A 24,202-nucleotide genomic window follows, 5' to 3' on the forward strand; every position below is an offset into this window, starting at 1 on the left:
ATCCCCGAGGGAGGAGGGGTGATTGGCTTTAAGGAGCCATTCTCTGATTCAACATTGGGACCCTTCCTGGGAGCCATGGTCATGCGGCATCATAGGCATAGTGTGGTGGGGTGAACTGACTTTGAAGCCACATTTCTGTCCTTGGCCACTTGAGTTCAGGAGCCAGGCTATGTCCCAATCTATGGCCATGAGGACCTGGATAGCCCAAGCCAAGGGACAAGCCCAGGAACTCACGTCATACTCTGGAAGTGGCCTGCCTCTGCTGCCCAGGGCCAGACCACACAGCAGCTGCTTTGTGGCCTTAGACTACACAAGGAGACAGGGTCCTCACCATCACGATCCCTGCCACCCTGGGCTGGAAGCTGCCAGGCAATTACTCCATGGACACCCCTATGGTGAGCACAGAGAAGTCAGATTAAGATGTTTGGTCACTGCTCTTTCTTTTTCCCCCAGGGCCTCCAAGGAGAACGAGGTGAAAAGGGAACTCCAGGAGAAAAGGTATTTATAGTCTGCGCTCATTGATCAATACAGCTTTCCATAGAAGAGACGATGCATGAGACCATCTGCTCTGTGTATGCTTGTGTGTGTGTACACATTTGTGTGTGCATGCGTGCACATGTGTGTACATGTATGTTTGCATGTGTGTGTGTGCATGTGGCAGGTGAGGGCTGGTGCAGTGTTACTTTCTCACCCTAAATGTAACTTGTGCCGGGAAGGTTGTGGTCTCAGTACCTGCAGGTATTGTCATCCTCTGCACCAAGGCGGAGTTTAGGGTTTCCAGACCAGACAGGTTTTAAGAGAGCCCTGGATTGGACTCCGAAGTCCCAGTTACTGCCTCATAGGACTCGTATCTTACTTGGCAAGTTACATAACTTCTCTGCTCCTCAGTTACCCTGGCTCTCAAACAAATGGGAGAATGAGTGGTGACAGGAGTGACACTGGTGACCTGCATTTAAGCCACAGTCACCAAATGTGAACTGGCCCACACTCCGGCTCTTAAATGCAGATTGCCATGCAGCCGACACATCTGAGGAGGCCTAGGTGGAGGCTCCTTCGTGACTGTTGCCAGGTAACGGTGGAAGAGACCTCCGACTGGATTCTGCCACATGTGCTGGCATCGCTGATGGTTCAAGGTTCCCCTGTGGGGTGGTGGGGGTGGCTGCCCAAGCGCGGCAACTCCCACCCAGCTCCACCTTGCCAAACCGCGGCTGCTGTTGAATTTTCAGTTTCTCTTCCCGCACCCATTCATTGAGTTCCTTACGATCTGGAGCAATGTGTCCCAAGAGCTGGGGCTAGGCCCTCTCGCCTAACCCATGTCTGAGACGCTTTGTCGGGGTCTGCCCCATGCTATCTTCCTGCACGATGTGACTCTCTAGTTCCACAGGAACTTGTTCTTCACCCTTAATTTACGTTTAAGATATTTGAAAAATAGTGAAACATAGCCTGTGATCCTGCCATCCTGACACAACTACAGTGGGCACGTAGGCATATTTCCCGTGGAAATTCTTTTTTTTTTTTTTTGAGACGGAGTGTCGTTCTGTCGCCCAGGCTGGAGTGCTGTGGTGCGATCTCGGCTCACTGCAAGCTCCGCCTCCTGGGTTCACGCCATTCTCCTGCCTCAGCCTCTGGAGTAGCTGGGACTACAGGCTCCCGCCACCACGCCCGGCTAATTTTTTGTATTTTTAGTAGAGACGGAGTTTCATCGTGTTAGTTAGGATGGTCTGGATCTCCTGACCTCGTGATCCGCCCGCCTCGGCCTCCCAAAGTGCTAGGATTACAGGCTTGAGCCACCGCGCCCGGCCTCCTGTGGGAATTCTTACGCATGGGGAGTGTCCCTCCGCGGCCACATCATCCTGTATTCCATGCTGCCTCCTGTTTGCTGTTCCAACATGCAGTGTTTTCTCCATGCTGCTGTAGAGTTTTTAGAGCTTGTTTTAAATGACTGCACAGCATTCTATTACGTTGAATAAACCATAATTCAGGTACCCATTCCCCTGGTATTGATCATTTACAATTGTTTCCAGTTTTTCACTTTCAAAAAGAATGCTGCCAGGCGCGGTGGCTCATGCCTGTAATTCCAGCACTTTGGGAGGCCCAGGCAGGCAGATTATGAGGTCAGGAGATTGAGACCACCCTGGCTTAACACGGTGAAACCCTGTCTCTACTGAAAATAACAAAAATTAGCTGAGCTTGGTGGTGGGCACCTGTAGTCCCAGCTACTCGGGAGACTGAAGCAGGAGAATCGCTTGAACCCGGGAGGCGGAGGTTGCAGTGAGCCAAGATTGTGCCACTGCACTCCAGCCTGGGGGACAGAGCAAGACTCTGTCTCAAAAAAAAAAAAAAAAAAAAAAAAAAAAAAAAAAAAAGCTTTGGTGGGCATTTTAAAGCTTACAGCTTTGTTTATTTATTTTCCAATTTATGATTATTTCCTTAGGCTGCTTTCCCAGAAGTGAAATTACTGGTCAAAGCCAATGAACCTGTCTGTGTCTCACTCACATTGCTTTCCAAAAGGTCCTTTTTCATTCAGGGAGGCAGGGACTGGCCTCGTTCCCCAACGCAGGCTCCCAAACATGATTTTTGTTTGTTTGTATATTAAATTTTAATCATTTTTAACTTTAATAAGCAAAACCTTTACCCTTACTGCTTTTGAGAGCTTTCACATGTTTCCATAGATTTGTTTGCCGGTCAGCTCTCTCTGTGGCTGTTCCCCTGTTGGGATCCAGCCACTGCACTCCAGCCTGGGCGACAGAGCGAGACTCTGTCTCAAAAAAAAAAAAAAAAAAAAAATCAGGGAAGCCAAACAAGGGGTGACTGTGTGGAATGGACTTAGGGTAGGGGAAAGAAAGACAAAAAAATCATTTGGAAGGGACCAGCAACAGGGCCCTTTCTGGTCGGGTCATAGCTCTACCTGCTGCAGGAGGCTCCTTTGGGGTAAACTCAGGAAGGGAGGACCACCCGCTGGTGAGGTGCAGGGAGTAACCTCAGCCATGCCCCCATCAGCCTCTGAGTCCCTGCAGCCTGCACCAGCTGACACGGCCATGGCTGGAGCAACCCTGCACTGTGATCCTGGAGCCTGCATTTGAATTCCAGCTCGGGACTCTGCGAGCAGTATGACCTGTGCAGCATTATTTAACCTCCAAGTCCCAGGTTTCTTCACTGCAGAGTAATTTTATCTACTTCGTAAGGATATGATGAGGATTCCATGAGTTAATATTTATAAAAGGCTTAGAAAGGTTCTGGGCAGCATGTGCTTTATATATGTTGTTTGAGGACAGAGAGAAAGGAAAGCAGACACCGAGAAGCGGTGAGGATGAGCCCGCAGCTCTGAAGGTCAGCTTTGCGCTGGCTCCGACTCCCTTGCTGATGTGCAGGTGACTCACAGAAGAGCTGGCTCCGCTCTGTGCCTCTGTTTCCCCACCTGTCCAAGGAAGAGCCTGAGTTGCGTGATGCCGAACGCCCCTTTTCAGCTCTCCTGTTGGTGGGTGCTTACAGTTTATTTTCTCAGAAACCTCTCTGATTTCTTACATCAGCAAGTAGGTTTCCATCTTGCCTTGGAAAAAGCCCTTCCAGCTGCCTGGTTTTGCCCAGCATGGGGTGGGACAGTGTCTCAGCCCTGCCTTAATAGAGACAGCCACCATCGTCCAGCACTGAGGCCACCTCTAACAGAACCCAGGGCAGGGCGTTCTCTGTAAAGCGGGGAGACAGCACTTCAATTGGGGGTTTCCCAGATCATGTCTCTGCTGGCACAGTGCGGCGATTGAAGGCTTTGGAGGCATGAGGAGGTCCAGGTGGCAGAGCCCAAGTGGGCTGTCCAGGAAATTGTAAGGTGAAGCCAGCCAGGCACAGAGAGGAGTCTACTCATGAAAAGGGCCAAGCACTGGGCATTGAGGGTCCTGTTTCCATCTAGAAAACCGTGTCCCCCAGACAATGTTGGGTGACTGTAAACATTCCAGTCCTGAGGCTCCCCAGGTGTCCTGCCCTGGCTCAGAGCAAAGGGGGGGCCTCAAAATGGGAAGAGCACCAGCCTTGGAATCAGAGCAACTAGGCTGTCCCCCTGGCTGGGCCTCCACCAGTGCAGGTACCTTAGATAAGCTTTGGACCTTGCTGGCCTCCATGTCCGTATTTGACATTTAGGGGTGGATGGTGATGCCTCTCCCAGTTAGTGGCTCTAAGGATCTGATGAGTTATGAGAGCAAGCGCAGGGCTTCGCACCTGGTAGAAGCTCCCTAAGCAATTAACAAAAGGGACTTGGTGTTTTGAAGGGACTGAAGCTGCAATCCACCCCGCAGACATGGGCACCTCTGTCTTTTCCATTTGGGCTCCCAACTCAGCCTTATAAAAAGTCATCAATAAGTCTCACCCCCAATTTGTGTTGCTCTTGAGGGGTTGGCAGTGTCATGCACTAGGTGTGACTGTGATAAGTATTTGCTGGGTACCCACTGTGTGCTGGGTGCCTAGAGATGCCCACATTCATCTTCACACAGTTGCCTTTATGGAGCAGCCACTTGGCAGCTCGAGATCTCAGGTACCAAGTCCATGGGTAGCTCCAGGACTCATCCCGAGGTACCTTAGGATGTGCTGCTCCTAGAACAGGGTGGTGGTGGAGTTCCCACTGGGAGGACAAGGCAGCCCTTTGGGTGGAAGTCCCTGGGAATGGCCATCATTAGCTTGGAGGTGTCTGGGTGGGGGCAGCCGAGGTGGCTCTCAGCTCCTAAGATGCCATATTTCCGTTTCCCAAGGAGACCACAGGGCGAGGGCATGGATTCCTTTGTTGGGTGAGCACAGGAACATAATTGGGTGGGTGGGAGCTGCCTGAAGACTTCTGTGTTTCAATCATCTTCCTCTCCTGAGGCCACATCATGTCATCTGAGTACAGCAGGGAGCTCACTGTTGAACTGTTGAGTTCACGTCAGTCAGTACAGTGCCTGCATCTGTTCATGTCATGAGCATCACTGTACGCCAGGCCCTGCAGGGGGTAGAAGACACGTCAGATCCAGGCCTTGACTCTTAAACTCACTGCCTAGAGGGGAGGGTAAGATTTGCAAAGTGTAGGACAAGGAGAGCTTACATGTCAGGAGAGAGGAAGAGATGAGATGGAAACTGAATTCCAGAAGAAAGAGAAGCCGCTTCTGGAGGGGGCTGGAGAGAGACAGGAGATAGAAGTCTTCGAGGGGAGGTAGCATCTGAGTTGTGTGGTAATGGCTTCCTCTTTTTTTTTTCCTTGAGACGGAGTCTCACTCTGTTACCCGGGCTGGAGTGAAATGGCGTGATCTCAGCTCACTGAAACCTCTGCCTCCCGGGTTCAAGCAATTCTTCTCCCTCAGCCTGCAGAGTAGCTGGGACTACAGGTGCCCACCAGCAGGCCCAGCTAATTTTTTGTAGTTTTAGTAGAGACAGCGTTTCACTATGTTGGCCAGGCTGGTCTCAAACTCCTGACCTCGTGATCTACCCGCCTCAACCTCCCAAAGTGCTGGGATTACAGGCGTGAACCACAGTACCTGGGCCATAATGGCATTCTTTACCATGGGTAAAGAATGACTTGTTAAGTACCCAGAATTTCACCTATGTTATCTCACAAATTTGAACCAAAAAACAACAAATGAAGGGTACTTTACATATTCCTATTTAATGAACGAGTCCATTGTGATTGCTAGGGGTTTGAGCTCTTGTCAAAGCACAGGAAAGAGCAACACCCACATGTCTCTCCCAGAGCGCACGCCCTTCCCCCACCCTCTGCTGCCTCCAAATGTTGGTTGGCAGAGAGGAGAATGGAAGGTGGGCTTTCTAGAAAGAGGCGATCCTGTGGCCAAGCCAGGGGCGGGCTTGGACAAGAGTGTGCTTCAGTGACAGTGAACAGTGCCGTGCAACTGCTGCTGTGGCTGAGAGTGAGCAAGACAGATGCAGAGGGTCCCACGCTGCCAGGCTGAGGAGGCGGGTGCATCCTGCAGACCTTGGGAACCATGGGGGGCTGGGAAAGGAGGGATGTCCAGAAATGGATTATGGGGAGACCACTTTGACAATGGGGGAGGCAATGGATTGGATCGAGGGCGGAGGTGGAGGGCCAGGAGGCTGTGGGGAGGATTTATGCAGGGTGGACTGAGGCTCTGTCCGCATGAAGTACCGCAGGGACACCTTGGCCATCCTGCTCATCAAAAGCAAGAAAGGGCTGCAGCTGATTTCTGGGGAAAACAGTACGTTAACTCAGTTCTGGCACCCATGTTATATGAATGGTTTATTGTATGTGAGGAAGACGGAGAAGAAAGACACCACGTGTCTCCCTCCCACAATGAATGTGCCAATCAGCAGCGAGGTCTCAGAGTGGTCAGGCAGGGCAGCCAGCGGTTTTCTGCTTTCAGTGGAGTGGGAGCGCCCTCTGCTGTCAGCAACTCAGAACCGCAGGAAGTGGTCTTGGCCCAGAGAGGCTCTGTGGGCTTTGCAGCCAGGATGGTGCCCTGTGTGGAGACTTGGTTTTCTGTCGTGAAAGTGGAAACGATATCCCATACGACTGCTTGAAATGACAAATGAGGTAGTGCCTGTTTCAACACTTGGTTCTCAGAGCACAGGTCCAGTCCTCTTTCATTTGCATAAGCTTACATTTCCCTGTTGATTCCGGATATGAGAATCAGAGTAGAGTTCTCATAAAACAGCCGCCGTTTTCCTTTTGTGTTTTGTTATCTCATCCTGGTGGGGAACTGGAGCCCCAGAGAGGGGCAGCCTCTCTCCAGGTAGCAACTGGCCGTCGACAGAGTCAGGATTAGAATCCAGGTCTGGCTACTCCTCATTCAGTGCCCTCCAGGCCCTTATGTCCCCCGCACCTGTCCCTTCACTCCTCTGCTGTTCCCCTGTTGCTGGTCCCTTCCAAATGACTTTTTTGTCTTTCTTTCCCCTACCCTAAGTCCATTCCACACAGTCACCCTTTGTTTGGCTTCACTGATTTTTTTTTTCTTTGAGACGGAGTCTCGCTCTGTCACCCAGGCTGGAGTGCAGTGGCCGGATCTCAGCTCACTGAAAGCTCCGCCTCCTGGGTTTACGCCATTCTCCTGCCTCAGCCTCCCCAGTAGCTGGGACTACAGGCGCCCGCCACCTCACCCGGCTAGTTTTTTGTATGTTTTTAGTAGAGACGGGGTTTCACCGTGTTATTGGCTTCACTGATTTTTAATGCACACCTTCGACGTGCCAGGCAGTGTTGTCAGCATGTCACGTAGATGAGCTCATATGGTCATCACAGCAGCTTTACTAGGTAAATATTAATCTTATGCTGTTTATTTGTAGAAACTGAGTGACGGAGCTGCTAAGGAACTGGTCCAAGGTCACACAACTGGAGCGTGGGAGAGCCAGGGTTTGGGTCTGAGTCGTGCGGTTAGCCACCACCCACGCCCCCTCCCCCTGGGAGCCCGGGATCTCACTCTCAGTCTGCAGGAGCGGAAGCCTTCACTTAGCTGTGTTTGTGTAGCCAGTGTAGTGCTAGCAAAGCCAGCAAACCCATGCAACAGCAGAAAGTCTGAGTGGAGGGCCTTCAGGGAAAATGGGTGCCCCAGTATGGCCTCAGGATGGGCCCACTCTATAGCATGGTTCCACTGCCTGTCCCAGATGCTGTGGTGGGCATTTCAGCTTGAGACCGCACTCTGAGTGCCATGTCTTCTGTCTCCCTGTCCCTGTCTGTGTGTGTCTCTCAAACTCTCTCTTCTGTCCTGTCTCTCTCGGTCTCTCTGCATCTGTCTCTGTGCTTGTCTTAACTGTCCCTCTGCTTCTCTGTCTGTGTCTCTTTATCTCTCCCCTGTCTGTCTCTGTCTTTTTCTGTCTCTCTCTCCCTCTGTCTCTTGCATCTCTTTGTCGTTGTTTTTCTGTTAACTTAGTCTCTGTCTCTCTCTGTGTCTCTGTATCTGTCTCTGTCTCTCTCTGTCTTCCTCTGTCCCTCCCCCGCCCCCACTCTTCTTTTTCTCACTTATTTCTTTCCCCCATGTATCTGCTCTCATTCCTCTTGCCCCTGCTAATGACCACCCATCCATCAGGCCTGCAGCCACGTCCGCCTGGCTCCTCTGACACGTGCCGCCCAGCAGTACAGACTGCCGCCACCAGGTCCAGCCAGGCCCTCTCTGTGCACCTGCAGCTGTCCCAAGCTGCAGTCAGAGGAATTTTTGGCTCCAGACTCCACTCATCTTGGTGCACAAGTGCAAGGAAGTAAGAAACAGAGACTTGGGCAACAGGCACACTTGGCCTTGCTCTGAGGCCTGCGGGAGAGCCAGGTTCCAGGGTGATTGTCAGGTCCACGGCTAAGCCAAATATCACGCTCGGGGTTAGGGTCCAGCCCATGCTGAGGTCCGAGGGGAGTGGATGGATGAGCAGATAGCTGCAAGAACACTCAGGCCATAGGCAGGTGAAATGTGGTTCTGCTCAGCAGCTCTCCCATCAGCAGCTCACTCACACACTGTCTGCTCTGTCTCGGCTGCTTGGCCCTTTGGCTCCTCTCTGCTGAGAGGACACACAGCTGTGCAGCCGGCTCTCCCTGCCTCAGGGTCAGCAGCTTCACTCTTTCTCTCTCTGCGCACAAGCAAGCTGAGCTGTGTCCTGGCTCTCTCCTCTCTGTCTGCAAGACAGACAGCTTTGGCTCTCTCTCTTTCTCTGGGTGTGACCGCACCTGCACAGTGTCAACAGGGCAATTATACCTTTTACAGACAAGAGTGGCCTAGGGCCAAGGGATGGCCTTCCCCTGTTGTGGCTCCATAGCTGTGTTTCCATTATACATGGAATTGTGCGCCTGCATTCCAAACTCACTGAATCACTCAGGCCCAGATGTCTGCCCCAGCCTATTCCTTGACCAAAGCACAGCCATGTTCTTTACAGTGATCTTCAGTAGGGTGGCCTGTTGCAAGGAAGCATGCCCAGGACTGGAAGTCAGGGGACCTCGATTTGAGTCCTGGTGCCACCACTAAGTTTCTATGTACCCTTGGACGAGGTGCACCGTAGGGCTCCCAGTTTCCTCATCTAAGGTAGTGGGTGAGAGTCCGTGGGCTCGGAGACCCTTGTCCACTCACCAGCCCAGGCCCCACAGCGGGAACCCTGCCTGCTCCTCCAGGGACTCTGCTCTGACCCTCCCGCTCCAAGGCAGTAGAAAGAAACCACGGAGGAAAGGACGGGGGGCCCGTTCTGGCACCAGTGCCAGCACACCCAGCTGGGGTGAAGTGGCTTCGCCTCCTCGGGCCTCAGTTTCCTCATCTCTTGTTGGTGCTTGGGCCTGCCAGCCTCACAGAGTTTGAAGGAGATGATATAATGACAGATGTGGAATCACTTGGCAGAGACGAAACCCAGGCAGCTCCTCTCACCATTCGCCCGAAGTGTCATGTGATGGAAAGACTTTTTATTTTTATTATTTTTATTTTGTTTTGAGACAGAATCTCACTGTTGCGCAGGCTGGAGAGCAGTGGCATGATCTCGGCTCACTGCAGCCTCTGCTTCTCAGGTTTAAGCGATTCTTCTGCCTCCTGAGTAGCAGGCACTACAGGTTAATTTTTTTGTATTTTTTAGTAGAGATGAGGTTTCACCATGTTAGCCAGGCTGGTCTTGAACTCCTGACCTCAGGTGATTTGCCTGCCTCGGCCTCCCAAAGTGCTGGGATTATAGGCATGAGCCACCGGGAAAGCCTTTTTGGAAGATTAGTGTATAATTGTGATTGAAAATACATGTGTATATCAATGTTCTGGAATTTTAAGATAATTTCTGAAAGATAGAAAACATGTAGGATTAAGTTTATGTAGATGCAAGGCCAGGGGCCTGCAAGGTGAACTGCAGAGCCCAGAGAGGGTCAGGACCACCCCCAAGTGGACATCAGTGGGTATGGGGAATGGGGGGCCCTGGGGCAGGCGTCAGTGACTCACTGGTTTCCTGCGCTTGGAGACACAGAGTCAGGCAGCCCCTGCCCCATTCCCTGCCTGTCCTGGGCAGTAGGAAGCCTCAGTATTTGTTTCCAGATGAAGGAAGAGACCTTCAGGTAGTCAGCAAGCCCTGGGAGGGATAGGAGCAGCCACACAAGGAAGAAAACCTTCCTCTGCATGCCACCCGCGGGAGGTTCCACCTGCCCTGCCGTCCCCAGAGTGGCAGTGAATAGAACCAGTGTCCACCAGTGGGCGGCCACCCATGGCGAGCACAGCAACCACGAGCAGAAAACCAGGAATCTGCAACCCCTGAAAGAAAAACAACATCCTGAAAGAGGAACCAACCATAAACGGAAAAAGAAGCAAAGAAATCACCACTTGGGAAATGAGGTTACAAAGAAATAGAAGGAGAGTTCAACAGAATTTGTATGTATAATCTTCCAGTCATTCAGTAAATGTCAGCGGGGCTCACACTGAGGCTCCGGGAACGCAAGAACGAAAAGAGTGAACGCACCTCCTGTCCTCGTGTGAGTGGGGAGGCGCGTGTGCACGGATAATAGATGCAAATTGAATTAAGGGAGATGAGAGAGAAGAAAATGAGACTATGCTGCAGCCGGAGAGAGCCTCTCATTTAGATTAAAAGGTCAGGAGGGGACACCGAATCTGAGTCCCGAAGGGTACAGAGGAGGCAGTGGAGGGAACAGGAGGCAGGGAAGGCAGAAGCGGGAACAAAGTAGCCATGTCTGAGAAGCCTGAAGAAGGAAGTCGTGGCTGCTGGGGTGTGGGTGGGAGACCGTTCAGACATGTCTGAACCCACTGTTCTGAGTGTCTGCCCAACTGAGTTCTTGCAGCCCACCTGGAAGAAGGACCCCAGCTGGGAACACCAGGCTTGAGTTAGCCCAGGACTTGAACACACCAGCACCTGGGAGTTGGCTCAAGAAAATCAGGGCACAGCTCGGGCAAGACTCCGGCACTTACTCACTACCCATCCTCGCCTATCCTCGCCTGTCCTCACCTGTCCTCACCTGTCCTCAGCAGGAGTGTTCTCTCAGGGGACTTGGTCATAGGGTTCTTTTTTTTTTTTTTTTTTGAGAGAGTCTCATTCTGTCACCCAGGCTGGAGAGCAGTGGCACAATCTTGACTCACTGCAGCCTCTGTCTCCCAGGTACAAGTGATTCTCATGCCTCAGCCTCCCAAGTAGCTGGGATTACAGGCACGCGCCACCACACCTGGCTAATTTTTGTATTTTTAGTAGAGAAGGGGTTTCACCATGTTGGCCAGGCTGGTCTATAACTCCTGATCTCAGGTGATCTGCTTGCCTCGGCCTCCCAAAGTGCTGGGATTACAGGTGTGAGCTGCTACGCCCGGCCTTTTGTTTTCTTTCTTTCTTTTTTTTTTGAGAGTCGTAGATATCTTTTGAGGAAGGGGTTATTATCATCCCCACAGTAATCAAAACACTCTCAGAGAGGTGAAATGACTGCCCAAGATCCCACAGCTAGTAAGACAGTCAGCTCCGTCTGAATGTAAACAGATGAATGTGCAGATGGTGGCTTACCGCTAGCCAGCAGTTCGCTCTGACGTCTATGTTGAGCACTGAGGACATGGTACGTGTTCACATATGTTTACCGGACAAATGAATGATGCATAAAATATACCTGCAATTTTATGAACTGCATTACAGACCCCACTCACCCATGGCTTTGTTTGACCCCATGAAAAACCGTGAGATGAAGAGACTGTGTGGCTCACAGAAGCCACGTGGCCATCTCTTGGCCACAGATTCGAAAAGTAAAAAGCAGAGGGATGACTCCAGTTGTTCTGACCTTTGACCTATGTTCCCTGTCCTCCAGTACACATCCTGTCTAGGGCTGCTGTGTGTGTGTGTTTGTGTGTGTGTGTGCGCGCGTGCGCCCTTGTGTGCGTTTGGCACCTTCTCCCCGCCCTCCTTGTCCATGATGGTCACTGTGGGCGTGTGCGCTGGGCCACTGCCTATGGTCAGTTACCTGCTCTTTATTTCTCCATTTTCCTTCTTTTGCCAGGGAGAGCGAGGCCTGGATGGATTCCCCGGGAAGCCTGGGGATGCAGGACAGCAGGTAAGTGTGTGCTGGCACTGTTGGACTAGGTTTCGTCAGTGGTCAGAAGATGGGGATGACTGGACCCCACATAAAGCTCCACAGAGCCTCAGCACCTGGGCCTACTCCTTGCTCAGCTGGAGGCTGCAGGAGGCTTAGGACCAGACCCCAGCTGCATGGCCGTAGGTTGACTCTGCGAACCCCAGAGCTGGAGGGATCCCAGTGCATAGACCACTTGAAATCCATTTTACATCAGGTAAGGTGATGCGCTACCATAATGTAAAGGCCTCTGACCATGCGCACGTTTTCAAGGTGATGTGTGTAAGCAGCGCTCGTTGTCATCTTGTGCCCAGAGGGAAAGATTCAAGACAGGCCCAGTGCTCCTCAGGACAAAGCGAGTTAAATATAAACCAGGAGGCGTTGACACAGAGGGTACTATGGGGCCGAGGACGTTTGTGCAGAAACTCTGGATGCTCTGATGTGAGGGGTCTGCAAGACGTGGTTCAGTGGAAAATAAAGAAAAGTGTTCGGAATGGTGTGGGGGAAAGTGCGTCCGTGACTTTCAGAGACCGTCTCTGGGAGAATAAACAAGACAATGATAACCTTATGGCTTGGTTGCCTCCAGAAGGGGGCTTTAAATGTTTATGCACTTCAGTTTCGAACCAGGTGAACGTATCATCTATTCCAAAAGAAACTACATTTACATATTTAAATTTAAATTAAAATGAAATAAACCCTAAAATCATACATTCGTGTTAAAGCCAATTAGTCAAATGCTATGTTGCATAGCGTAATTTAACATACATGTCAATTAATATATTTATTTATATAAATATGAAAACATAAATATATATACATTCATTATATCCAATGTCAGTGAATTACAATAAATATTAATTCTGATGCTATATTAATATAAATTAAACTTATAGTTCATTCCATCTCCCACAAATATCTGGATTTGTATTTATTGTTGTCATGTAACAAATTGGAATCACACTTTTTATATCTTGCTTTTCTTCCCTCAACATTGTATCATAAACATGGAACCATTTGAAAAAATATTCACCAAAGGCCTGACTCAAATGACCAGTTAATGGTCTATGGTGTAAATATAGCACACAGAGCTAACGCTAGTGGTGTGGGGTGGCCGGCGAGGGTCTCAGGGTGCAGGGGAAGCCAGCACAGTGGGGTTACGGATCTTTGCTGTTCAGAGTAAAGAGGAAGTGAGGGTGCTTTGCATGCATCATTGAGCGCATGTCTGTGTCCTTAGGATCCTTTCCTATACAAAGCCCTCTGTCCATGGACGGAGACTGACTGTGCAGCTGCCCTCCAGGCCCTCCCTGGGGTCTGTGAGGACGCTGGCTGAGGACTGCCCTGTGCTCTGTGCTGTGACTCCTGGGCCGCTCCCACACCCCGCTCCTGCAGGAGGTGGGGAAGCTCGGGCATTCTCTTGGCTGCTCGTGGAAGGCTTCCCAGTGGGGACATTGAAGAGCAGGAGGGACAAGTCTTCAGCGTCCCCTGTACCAGCCCTCTGGGACTTTGGTTTCCCTGTGGCCCTAACTAATCCTGGCCAGAGTCTGGGTGTCCCTTCCCTCTTCCCTGGTGCCTCACCAGTCCTCAGCTCTAAGGATTTCCTTCGACTCCACCAGACTCTGCCTTCTGTGCTCCCTGGGCCGGGGCAGGTCCTGGTTATGTGCTTCTTCTTTCTCTTGCCCAGGCCCCCATATTCCTAAGGAAGGGGTTCTTTGTTTCCTCAGAATGTGTTATCCATGCTGCAGAACCAGCACAACTGCAGATGAAAAAGCATGGAGGTAGGAGCTTAGGTTATTTGAGGAAGAACTTTCTAGCAATGAACGCAGACCAGAAAGTCAGGCCTAAAGGGACTTTGGCTTCTGAAGAAAAGTCCAGCCACAATGGGGACTATCTTTCAACCTCTTTCTCCCCCAGCTCCCCACCACTGTATCCCTAGTGCCCATCATAATCTGCCTTTTCTTTCTTTCCTCCAGGGCAGGCCTGGCCCTCCTGGTGTGGCAGGACCCCAGGGAGAAAAGGTGAGCAAGCCTGGGGCTGTTGAGGGCTCTGTGCCCTGGGCAGTCAGGTGCAGGGACTGCCCACCTTGGCAAATCAGGTGCAGGGAAGGGGCCTGGGTGGTAACTCTGGGAACAAAGCACACACAAAGGATGGTGGCTGGGGCATCAGGAACTTACATAATACATTTCTGGCTATCATGTTGAATTTTTTTTTCTACTTTTAGGAATAAAAATCCATTTGAAAAGCAAAAAAAAGTTCTATTATATAATATTTAGATGCATTAAAATATTATGCTACTGACAATGCTTTTTGAAATAGGGAGGTTATAAATAAATACTAAAAAATCTTACAAAAACTTTTTCCTTTTCTCTTCCTCTTCTTTTCTCCTTCTCTACTACATTGTGCCATTTTTAAAAATCAGAATCAGAATCCTGAAAAAAGCCTAGGCATTTAAAAAACAAAATAAGGGTCGTATCTTATCATATTGGTCATCTGTTTTAGAATATCTTCCAGGCTTAATGAAGTAAATTTGCTGCTAAGAATTTCTGCATCTCAGATGCAACAGTGGCAGGTAGACATTCTTGGCAAAATGTGAAGGGCCTAGAAAAACGTCCATGAAAATAGTTTTCCTAAGCATCGAGGGTAACGAAGAAGGAAAAAGAGAAGGTGGGATGTTGTATTCTGCATTGGCATAGGAGGGGTGACGAGACATAGCCTGCGTTCAAGTACAAGAGGATGACGTTCTTCCAGGTTTCTAGACAGGCCCTTAGGAAGGCATCAGACATGGGGTTGGAAAACAGCTGAGGAGAGAGAAGGGGCTGAGACAGGAGACATCCTGCTCAGCTCAGACGGCTGAGACCCGAGCTGCATCGCTGCTTCTTAGAGCGGCTCACGGCAGAGTTCAGGTGAAGGTCGTTGTCTGACTCATATTGGTTCCCAGCATATGCTCTAAATACAGGAGAAGTCTGCTCCAGCTCCTTATGGACGCAGACAAGGTATCTGTTATAAATAAATACATAGTACAGGCTGACAAAGACCTCAGCTTAGGATGGGGGCTGGAGAATGTGAATGTCTTCCAAACTCACTCACTCGGGCTTCAGCGCTGGCCGAGGTCGTTATTCTCTCTCCTTCTAAGTATTTTTAGAGTTGAGATGTACATTGTTATATTATCCTGGTGTCAGGATTTTAATATATTCCTGCAGTTCCTTGACAGGGGATGCTAAGTCCTAAAATAAGTAGTTTATTTCAAGTCACGAAGAGGGAATGAGCCTTGAAGTCTGGATCTAGGTGATGACTCTATTTCTTGCTGCCGCGTATGTGTGTGTGTGTGTGTGTGTGTGTGTGTGTGTGGTGTGTGTTATAAGTTTCAACCTTCCACCTTATTTAGCCATTTGGTTTTGCCCTTCATATTTGGGGAACTGCTGAGTTATTATTTCTTATTATGATAAGTGCAGCAGAAATGGGAGGAGAAGGTCAAGGACCATGACACGATTTTGGGATTTTCATTGAAATAATTAAGAAACCAGTGAGGCTCAGGTGTACAATGCCTCTCATCTCATTCTGAGATCACATCCTTGAGACAAATCTTAGATGCTACACAATTTGGGAAAGTCACTGTAACTGTAGAGATGGTCTTTTTAAACTGTTTCATGTTACAGATAATAGACAGAAGTCTAGAAAATTACAGTTTCTTGCCCAAGATCCAAAGTGAATCTGATTATCGACCAAGGCCTATCATATTATCTGCCTGTCCATTCGATGATTTACGGCAGATCTAAATATGAGGGGATGCATTTTTATGCCCTTTTAATGACTTTACTGGATTGGGTCTATGGTTGCACTAGTTACCTACTGCTTTGTAATAAATCATCCTGAAACATAGTAGTTGGAAACAATCATGTGTGATCTCACACGATTGTGAGGGCAGGAGTCTGGGAATGGCATGGCTGGATTGTTCTGCTTCACGGTCTCTCCTGAGAGGCAGTCAGGCTGTCAGTGGGGATGCATTCAAGGTTATCTCAAGGGTCCACTGGGGCTGGAGAATGTACTTCCAGGCTCACTCATGTGGTCACCGGCAGGCCTGAGTTTCTTGACAGCTGTTGGCCAGAGATGTTCACTTCCCTATTACATGGGCTTCTGTGTGATACTGTGCACAGAAAGGGAAATTGCTCCCCAAAAGTGAGCAGTGACTGATTCAAGGTTGGGGGAAAGGAGGGAGTCTGAGATGGAAGCCACAGTCATTTTTATCACCTAATCTTGGAAGTCACCTCCCAGCACATCTGCTGTCGCTGTTAGTCACATAGAGGAACAGGGATGGTGTGGGAAGTCCCTGCACAAAAGTACATGCAAGAAGCAGGGACTGCGGGGGTCCGTGGTGGAGACCGGCCACCACAGTGGCCACAACTGATCTTTACAAAAATGTGTCCCCCATACCGTGGGAAGAAACTGATTCTAGGAAAGACTTTTGGTCCTATTATTTACTTGAGTTCTGACCTTGGACAAGTTACTCAGTGCCTCTGTGCCCCAGTTTCCTCCTCTTTAAGACATGAGTATCATAGGGAAAGATAGTATCATAGGGAACGAGAGTGAATCCATGTCCAGTCCTTGGAGAAAAGCCTGGAAGGCAGAGTTTCTCCAATAACTGTTAGCTGTATACATACAGTTGTTAGGGATGGATACTAGGGTCTTCGTTTTCCTACCAAATTTGTTGGAACATTGGCGCTTATATGGTGAGTTGAAAGTAATTAAAGCATGTATTGATTAACTGATTTCATAACTGTTATTGGAAGCTCACTTTTTGTGGTGTAATATAATAATGATATTATGAGAAATACAACAATGAAACCAACAGAAGTGAATGTAACAGTGACACAAAGTAGTCATAACAAAAGACATGATGTTGAACCTCAAAAGATTCATTATTCAGCCGTTCTCTCTCTCTCCCTACACACACACACGCGTGCGCGCGCGCGCACACACACATGCGCACACACACACGTGCGTACACACACGCGCACACACACACACACACACACACACACAGAGAGAGAGAGAGAGAGTATAGCTCAGAATGTCTTCTAACAATCCTGTATTACCAAGATATGAATAAGGTTTGTGGGAGTCTAGGGAAAATCTAAGTCAGCTTGGAGGAGTTGAAGGATGTTCATGAAGAAATACCTTGCTATCCGCGCTGGGATGTGAGTGTATGGAGATCTTCACTGATTCATGTCATGGAAGTGCCTGCAGGGGCTATGGAGTGGTAAATGCAGTGTGTGTGCAAGCACGCGTGTGTGAGAATATGTGCTGGTGTGGGTGCACGTGTGTGCAGGGGTAGTGGCAGCATGGAAAAAATAAAACAGAAGAGAAACGTTTCTGAGGCAGGACTCAATTTCTATATGTGAGAAACAGGAAGGTACAATAAAGAAAACTGGCACTCAAGACTTTTGACATAAAATATGATGAACTGGGATTTTTAGAAAAACACTGGATGCTGTGAAAAGCAGGTGATTTTTCCAGATCTCGGTTGGGGATGGGAGACAGGGCGTTGGAAGATACATTGTGAATGTATCCATTTTGGTCTCAGAAGAAACATTTCCTGTCCATAGACTAGAACCCCAAGGCAGTGAGGGTGTGTCTTGAGCCATTCACTCTTCCCCCTTAGCCTTAAGACCTAATAGATGCCTTCAGCTTTAATTGGTGATTCATTTGTTCATTTACCAGCTTCATTAACAACAGCTTTTGAATGTTTGCCATGCTCCCTGAGCTAAGCTCTAGGTAAAAGGAAAAGATATGTCCCTACGTCAAGTGTGGAGACATTGGCTATAAGTATTTCCCTTGCTTTAGCCATAAGGCACCGTAGAAACTAAAGATTTTTCTGTGATCAAAATTGACAAATACGCTTCATTTAGGACCAAGTTGTAGCGCACACCCTGGAACATCTGGTCAGGCCACAGCCGTCGTAGCCCAGGGGACCTGGAGGCCAAGGAGGAGGAGGCAGGAGACAAGCCTTGTGTATGAAGTGATGTAATGAAAATGGATGAGAAGTAGTGCTGCATTTTTAGTTACTTATTTGATAAATAATTACTGAACACTGATTGTGTACAGAGCTATGAACCTGGCACAAGAGACATGCCAAAATATATTGTCACAGCTCTCACAGTGCAGAGACAGTGGCTGGTGCGGGCAGGGGTTCAATGAGGCTGCTTTCAGGCAGCAGAGGCTGGTGAAGGCTATGAGGTGTTGATGGAACATGACCCAAATCTAGGCACTAGATTGGATGTGCACAAAATAGAAAATAAGACTCTTGCCCGCAAGAAGCCTAAGATCTGAGGCAGAGATGAGGATCAGACTCCGAACTCTGAGACTATCACAAGACAGCAGGCCCGGTCAAGACGAAGATATGTGTGGTGGTGAACAGGGAAGGGTGTGGTCCCCTGGGCTTGCAAGAATGAGCCTCGGAGGGATGGGACCGCCGCAGAAGGTGGCACCAGTAACTACGCTGAAATACTTGTTTCTGTGCAGGGTGACGTGGGACCTGCAGGCCCGCCTGGTGTACCAGGCTCGGTGGTGAGTCACCAGTGGTTGGAATCATAGATGCAGGCGCTGGTGGGATTGGGTTGTTGGATGATCTTCACCGCTAAGAATAAGGCAACGCTCTTCTAAGGACATGGGTTGGATAGGAGACTTTCAACACTAAAAATGGGGCAGAATCAGAGAACAGTCAGGAGGCATGGCATGACAGCATGGCTTGTGAATGAAAGGCCTTAGTGCAGCTGAGAGAGGTTGACTGTGGGTGTGGAAATGCCAGCACCTTTGCTAATGCTTGCTTTGTCTCTCAGGTGCAGCGAGAGGGCTTGAAAGGGGAACAGGTAAGAGGCACACACGTCCTCTTCTCATGGGGATTTAGGTCACAGCAGAAACAGAAAAGCCACAACCATGATCTCAGGCTGAGCTCAGATGGAGCCTTTCAGACTCCAGTTGCCTTTCTGCCGGGAATGCAGATACCCACTCCCAGACCTCTGCTCCCTATCGAGAACTTGGAAAGTAAAGTTTGAGTCAGGAAACGGCCATGGGTGGTGGTGGGCCTGATCGTATGGAGGAAAAGTCATGACTAAGCACATGTTTGGCTTGTGTTACCAGGGAGCTCCAGGACCCAGAGGTCACCAAGGCCCCCCTGGGCCTCCAGGAGCTCCGGTAAGTTGTCCCTCTCCTGTGCAGGGTTTGCTCTGCACACTTCTGGGTTTGGAAGATCACAGTCATTCGCGGTGCTGAGCATGGCATTATCTCAAGTGCCTCCGCATCACCTGAGCGGGAGGTGCTGTTGTGGTCACATCTCACATTGGAAAAACTGAGCCTGGAAGAGGTGGGATAACTCTCTGCACATCACACAGTTGCCATGCGTGGAACGAGATTGAAGTGCAGGCACCCTGCCTTCAGAGCCCCCAGTCACCAATGGGCTGTGATGGGGGTTTCTGGGGATTCAGTTTGATGTTTTATTTTCCTTTCAGATGAAGTAGAATAAAAACATTGGACACTTACATGCTGATTGAATCATTTCCATCATACTCACTTTCCCCATGTTTCTGGTCAGTTCTGACTTTGCAGTGGCCTGGGACATGTCAGCCTCTGGTTTCTCCCTCTGTTAAGAATTTAATGTTATGTAAATAACCAGTTGGGAAGAGGCCATCCAAAAGGCCCTTGTGATTATCTTATGATGTGAGTTCAGATATCGAGGATGATTAATGAGAACACAGTACACTCCACAGGGTCACCACTTTAAAGTTGCTTCTTCTGGCAATGTGCTGCTGTTGCTTTCAAGTTACTGTATTTTATTGAAAGGAATAAAATAACTGACTTATAAATGAACATAGATCAGATTTATTTTAAGCTATTGAGGCCCACTCTTTATGAGGATATATTTATGTTTTTGCTGGGGTAAAACTGGAAGAAACTTAAGGGATGCTTACTTCTAGGAAACAATTTTATATCAAAGATTTTCGATCAGAATATCTAACTGATGTCTCTGTAACCAATCCAGGTTCAGTTTCCAGAGCTGCCCACAGTTATTGTAACTGTTGAGAAATTTAAACTAGATAATGCAGAGAAAGCAGCGTGTTTCAATATTTACCTTTCTATGCATATATACATGTATATTTCAGATCTATTATTGACAAATATTGAAGGTCTATACTATAGTATGTTTTCTTTTTCTTTCTTTCTTTTTTTTTTGAGATGGAGTCTCGCTCTGTCACCCAGGCTGGAGTACAGTGGTGTGATCTCAGCTCACTGCAAGGTCCACCTCCCGGGTTCACGCCATTCTCCTGCCTCAGCCTCCCGAGTAGCTGGGACTACAGGTGCCCGCCACCACGCCCAGCTAATTTTTTGTATTTTTAGTAGAGACGGGGTTTCACCATGGTCTCCATCTCCTGACCTCGTGATCCACCCGTCTTGGCCTCCCAAATGCTGGGATTACAGGCATGAGCCACCACACCCGGCAATAGTATGTTTTCTTATGCAAATATATGCCTATTAAGTCTGCAAGGGTGAAGATGTTATTTTTCATGTTTTACCAGTGAAAAAATTAGTGCAGAGACATTGAGTGATTTGCACAAAGTCACATAGCTATTGAGAAGCAGAACTGAACTTGAACCCAGATCTGACTGTGCAGCCTCTGCTGTTTTCACCATGGAGTTCACAATACTTCCTCTGAGCTACATAAAGGGGAATTACTTTACTTCATGGCCCCCACTACAGAAGAAGAAGCTAGAGAGAGCTAGTTCTGCTTAATCATGAGGCAAACTTCTTGGCCTCTTCCTGAGATGAAAATATGTGGGTAGTCCTTTCCCTTTACCTAGATTTTGTTATAGTAATTGAGGGAGGGAGAGAAGGAAGAAACCTCAAACGTTTGTTACCACCTACCTTATATCAAGCAAAATACTGAGGCTGAAGATACAGGGATGAGGCAACTTCAGAGTCTGAAGAAGCAGCTATGTGAAAGAAGAAGTAACTGCAAATAAATATTTGCAAACTCTAGATGATGAATGGGAATCCCCTGCATGTACCATTTCTAGGGTCCGTTATACAGGACATGGGGAGGGTCTTGAACCTACCTACTTTCAAAATTCAGAATATCTTAGCTTGTTGTCCAACAGGGTTGCCCATGGTTCTGAAGATGTCCTCTAGCCTAGACAGAATGGGATTTAGTACAATGCATGATGTTATTGATAAGACTCCCTTGGGAGTGTTCAAAAAGCAAACAGCCTAACTAAAGGCCTTATTAAGAGAAGAACAGTAATGAGAGGCCCAAGACTATAAGATTCTTTAGGCGAGGACCAATATCTCTCCCGTCTCTCAGCCCACAGGGTTTATCACATGATAGGAACTTAACACACGCTTGTAGAGCGAGCCCTGCCACAGGTGTTCAAGAGGGCCACGAAAGTGAACCTGACTAGTGTGAGCTTACAGAAATAGGGCCATGGAAGGCACTTGGGATTAGGAACTAGAGCACCTGATTTCATGGCCCAATTTGTCCACCAAGTAATTCTGTAACTTTGGTGACACTGCTTAATCTCTGATCCTCATGCGATTCACGCTTCACTTGGAAATCTGCTGCAGGCATCTTCTCTTACGTAAATATACTATGGGGTTAAATGACCTGCTCTCTGAAGCAGAGAGTCATGGAGCCAACTGAGCCCAATGCTGATATCAATTGTCACTTCTATCTGCTTTTGAATCCCTGGCAGCACCTAGCTCGGGGCCTTCTGCAGAGCAGATACTTTGTAAATATTCATTGGATTGAATTGAACTGAGAAGCTGGCTTCAGTGACTTCTGTTGAGAATGGAAAATTTTGAGTTTGTGTTCAGCAATCCCAGAGAGAGGAAAATATATCCCATTCTCGAAATGGAAACAGCGTTCAGCATTCTGCATCCAAATGCTGGCATCTTTCATCCTTTCCCCAAGATGAAAGAGGCTCTGATAGTTTTACCAGTGTCTGGTGGAGCCACTAAAGGGCCAGCCATGTAGATCAATGCCAGGCATTTCTTGACGCTTAAAAGACACGTGCCTTTAGGGCCTTCTCTTTCTGTGTGTCCTGAGCTCAACAGACTTCTTGTTAGGAAGAGAGATCCACACCTTTAATTACTGCAGTTTGTCCATTGATTTATTCATTTACATGGCGTTATTAAGAGAAAAGACCTTTGACCTAAAAGAAGCTTGGTCACGTATAGTTATGCAAAATTTAGCAGCAGTAGCTATTAGTATGATCATCAGGAAAATAATATTTATTGAAGGTGGGGAAATTGAAGTGCAGAGAGAGCATTTCTGGCCAAATTCACCCGGAAGTGGTGATAGAGTCACAGCTTAAGCTTAGGGTTTCAGTTTCCCACTCACATGGTATGCCTCATTCTATGGAAAAAATCAGGGTTCTGTCAGGGGACCTGGGTGCTGTGCCCCAACTTTAGAACCCATTCATAACTGCTCAGTAGTTGGTTGTATCATCCCCACTTCAGAGGTGAGATAACTGAGGTTTAACGGCACCAAGTGACTTGCCTGAGCTCATGCGGCAGAATCGAGACAGGACGAGGGGGCAGGATTTGAATGAGGTCAGTATGACTCCTCCCTGCGCCAATGTTCCTTGGTTAATTGAAATTGGTCTTTCCTAGGCAATTTCATTCATTTGTCCGGACTGTCATGTTTTACATATCACCGTTGCCTGAGGGTCAGATAGTCTATGCCAGTTCTTACTGAGCCAGCAGGCTACAGGGAAAGGGCACTGGGCTTAGAATCAAAGACACTTAGGTTCCAGACAATTTGTTTCTGTGTGCTTTATGCAAACCACTAAAGCAAGCTATTGGATGCTTACAGTACTCAGTATAAAGTATGAACTATGTTTCTTACATCCTAACTGTTCAACATACTTAATCAGATCAGATAGATGTACATGTTTTAAAGTGTTATCGGTTTGAGACAATGGGACCTCCCAATTTCCCCATTGGAATGGGATGGTATTACACTATTCAGTGAGGGTGAGATTCTGAAGCCTAAGCTTTAGAATTTAAGCCCTGCATTTACCATTATGTTTCTCTCTTTTTTTCCTTTGTGTCTCTCCTAAAGGGTCCAATAGGCCCAGAAGGCAGGGATGGACCTCCTGGTTTGCAAGGTCTCCGAGTAAGTAAACTCTTTTCTTTGTGATTCCTCAGCTCACCCACATCACCCACGCTGGTTCCTATTTTATAATGCCATGCAGAGAAGATAGACAGTGTCAGTTTCAGGGGCTTGAAATGAATATTGGAAGTAGAATGAAGGGTTGGATTCAGTTCTTCAAACATGGTTGAGGTTCTACTATGTGTTCTGCCTTGAGTTGGGCCTCTGGGATGTGGAGACCAGTCTGTTGTCTGCCACGAGTCATATAGAGAGAGACATGAATCCACTGGGTGATCACAGCCCCAGAGTGGGGAAGCCCAGTGATGAGGGTACACAGAGAAGAAGCAACTGACCCAGACTGGGGGGCTTCTTGAAGGAGATGATATTTGAGCTAAGTCTTGAGAAAATGGAAGTCTTGAGAAAAGTGAGAAAAAATAGGGGTGAAATGATATAGCTGTGCATCTAATATATCCATGCTATTGAATATGATATATTAATTTAAGCACCTGTTTTCCTATCTAGATTGTGTACACTGTAAGGTTATGATTCACCAGTAAGTTCAGCTCTTGAAACAATGCCATACATTCTGAGGAGGTCTGCAGAACCATGCTTGGGTTGTACCCCCATCCCCTCCGATGCTCCCACAGCAAACTGGACTGAAAGCCAGACTCAACTCTGTGTCCCCAGTTCCCACCAAGGTGCCTGGCACAGGGCAGGAAGTAAGCTCACATTTTTTGAACTGTAACCCTTAAGCTTGTACCACTTTTTACTAGTTCACGTGGTTAACAATCTGAGGGCCACAGGCATCCAGAGATGGGATAGGTAGCTCCAGGGACCAGTGAGCTTCCTGCCTCTGGAGGTTTTCACCACTGATGGGTGGGTGGGAATGGAGTCCTGGCATCTGGGAGAGGCAGCCCTCATGCCACGTATGGCTTCTCTTAGCCTGGACAATCCATAGCTCAGTGACGTGGATGGTGCCATATATTTTGCTGTGGATTGACTTCATCTAAGGGGGTTGCCTCCCTATCACACTTCACATCCTCAGTTCTGAAAGGGGATAGCTTGCTCTTCTAATTCAGCGC

At 48.4% G+C, this 24,202-nt stretch overlaps 1 protein-coding gene across 1 annotated transcript in view; it reads left to right on the top strand.

Annotated features, from left to right (window-relative positions):
* Positions 1–24,202, top strand: part of COL22A1 (collagen type XXII alpha 1 chain) — a 303,439-nt gene that overhangs the window by 110,098 nt on the left and 169,139 nt on the right. The window contains exons 15-21 of the mRNA XM_010364508.2: positions 454–498; positions 11,912–11,965; positions 13,954–13,998; positions 18,500–18,544; positions 18,817–18,846; positions 19,118–19,171; positions 23,091–23,144. Coding sequence (XP_010362810.2) covers positions 454–498; positions 11,912–11,965; positions 13,954–13,998; positions 18,500–18,544; positions 18,817–18,846; positions 19,118–19,171; positions 23,091–23,144 — 327 coding nt within the window. The remainder of the gene's footprint in view (positions 1–453; positions 499–11,911; positions 11,966–13,953; positions 13,999–18,499; positions 18,545–18,816; positions 18,847–19,117; positions 19,172–23,090; positions 23,145–24,202) is intronic.

This window comes from Rhinopithecus roxellana, chromosome 9 (genome assembly GCF_007565055.1).
Source record: "Rhinopithecus roxellana isolate Shanxi Qingling chromosome 9, ASM756505v1, whole genome shotgun sequence".
Taxonomy (NCBI): Eukaryota; Metazoa; Chordata; class Mammalia; order Primates; family Cercopithecidae; genus Rhinopithecus; species Rhinopithecus roxellana.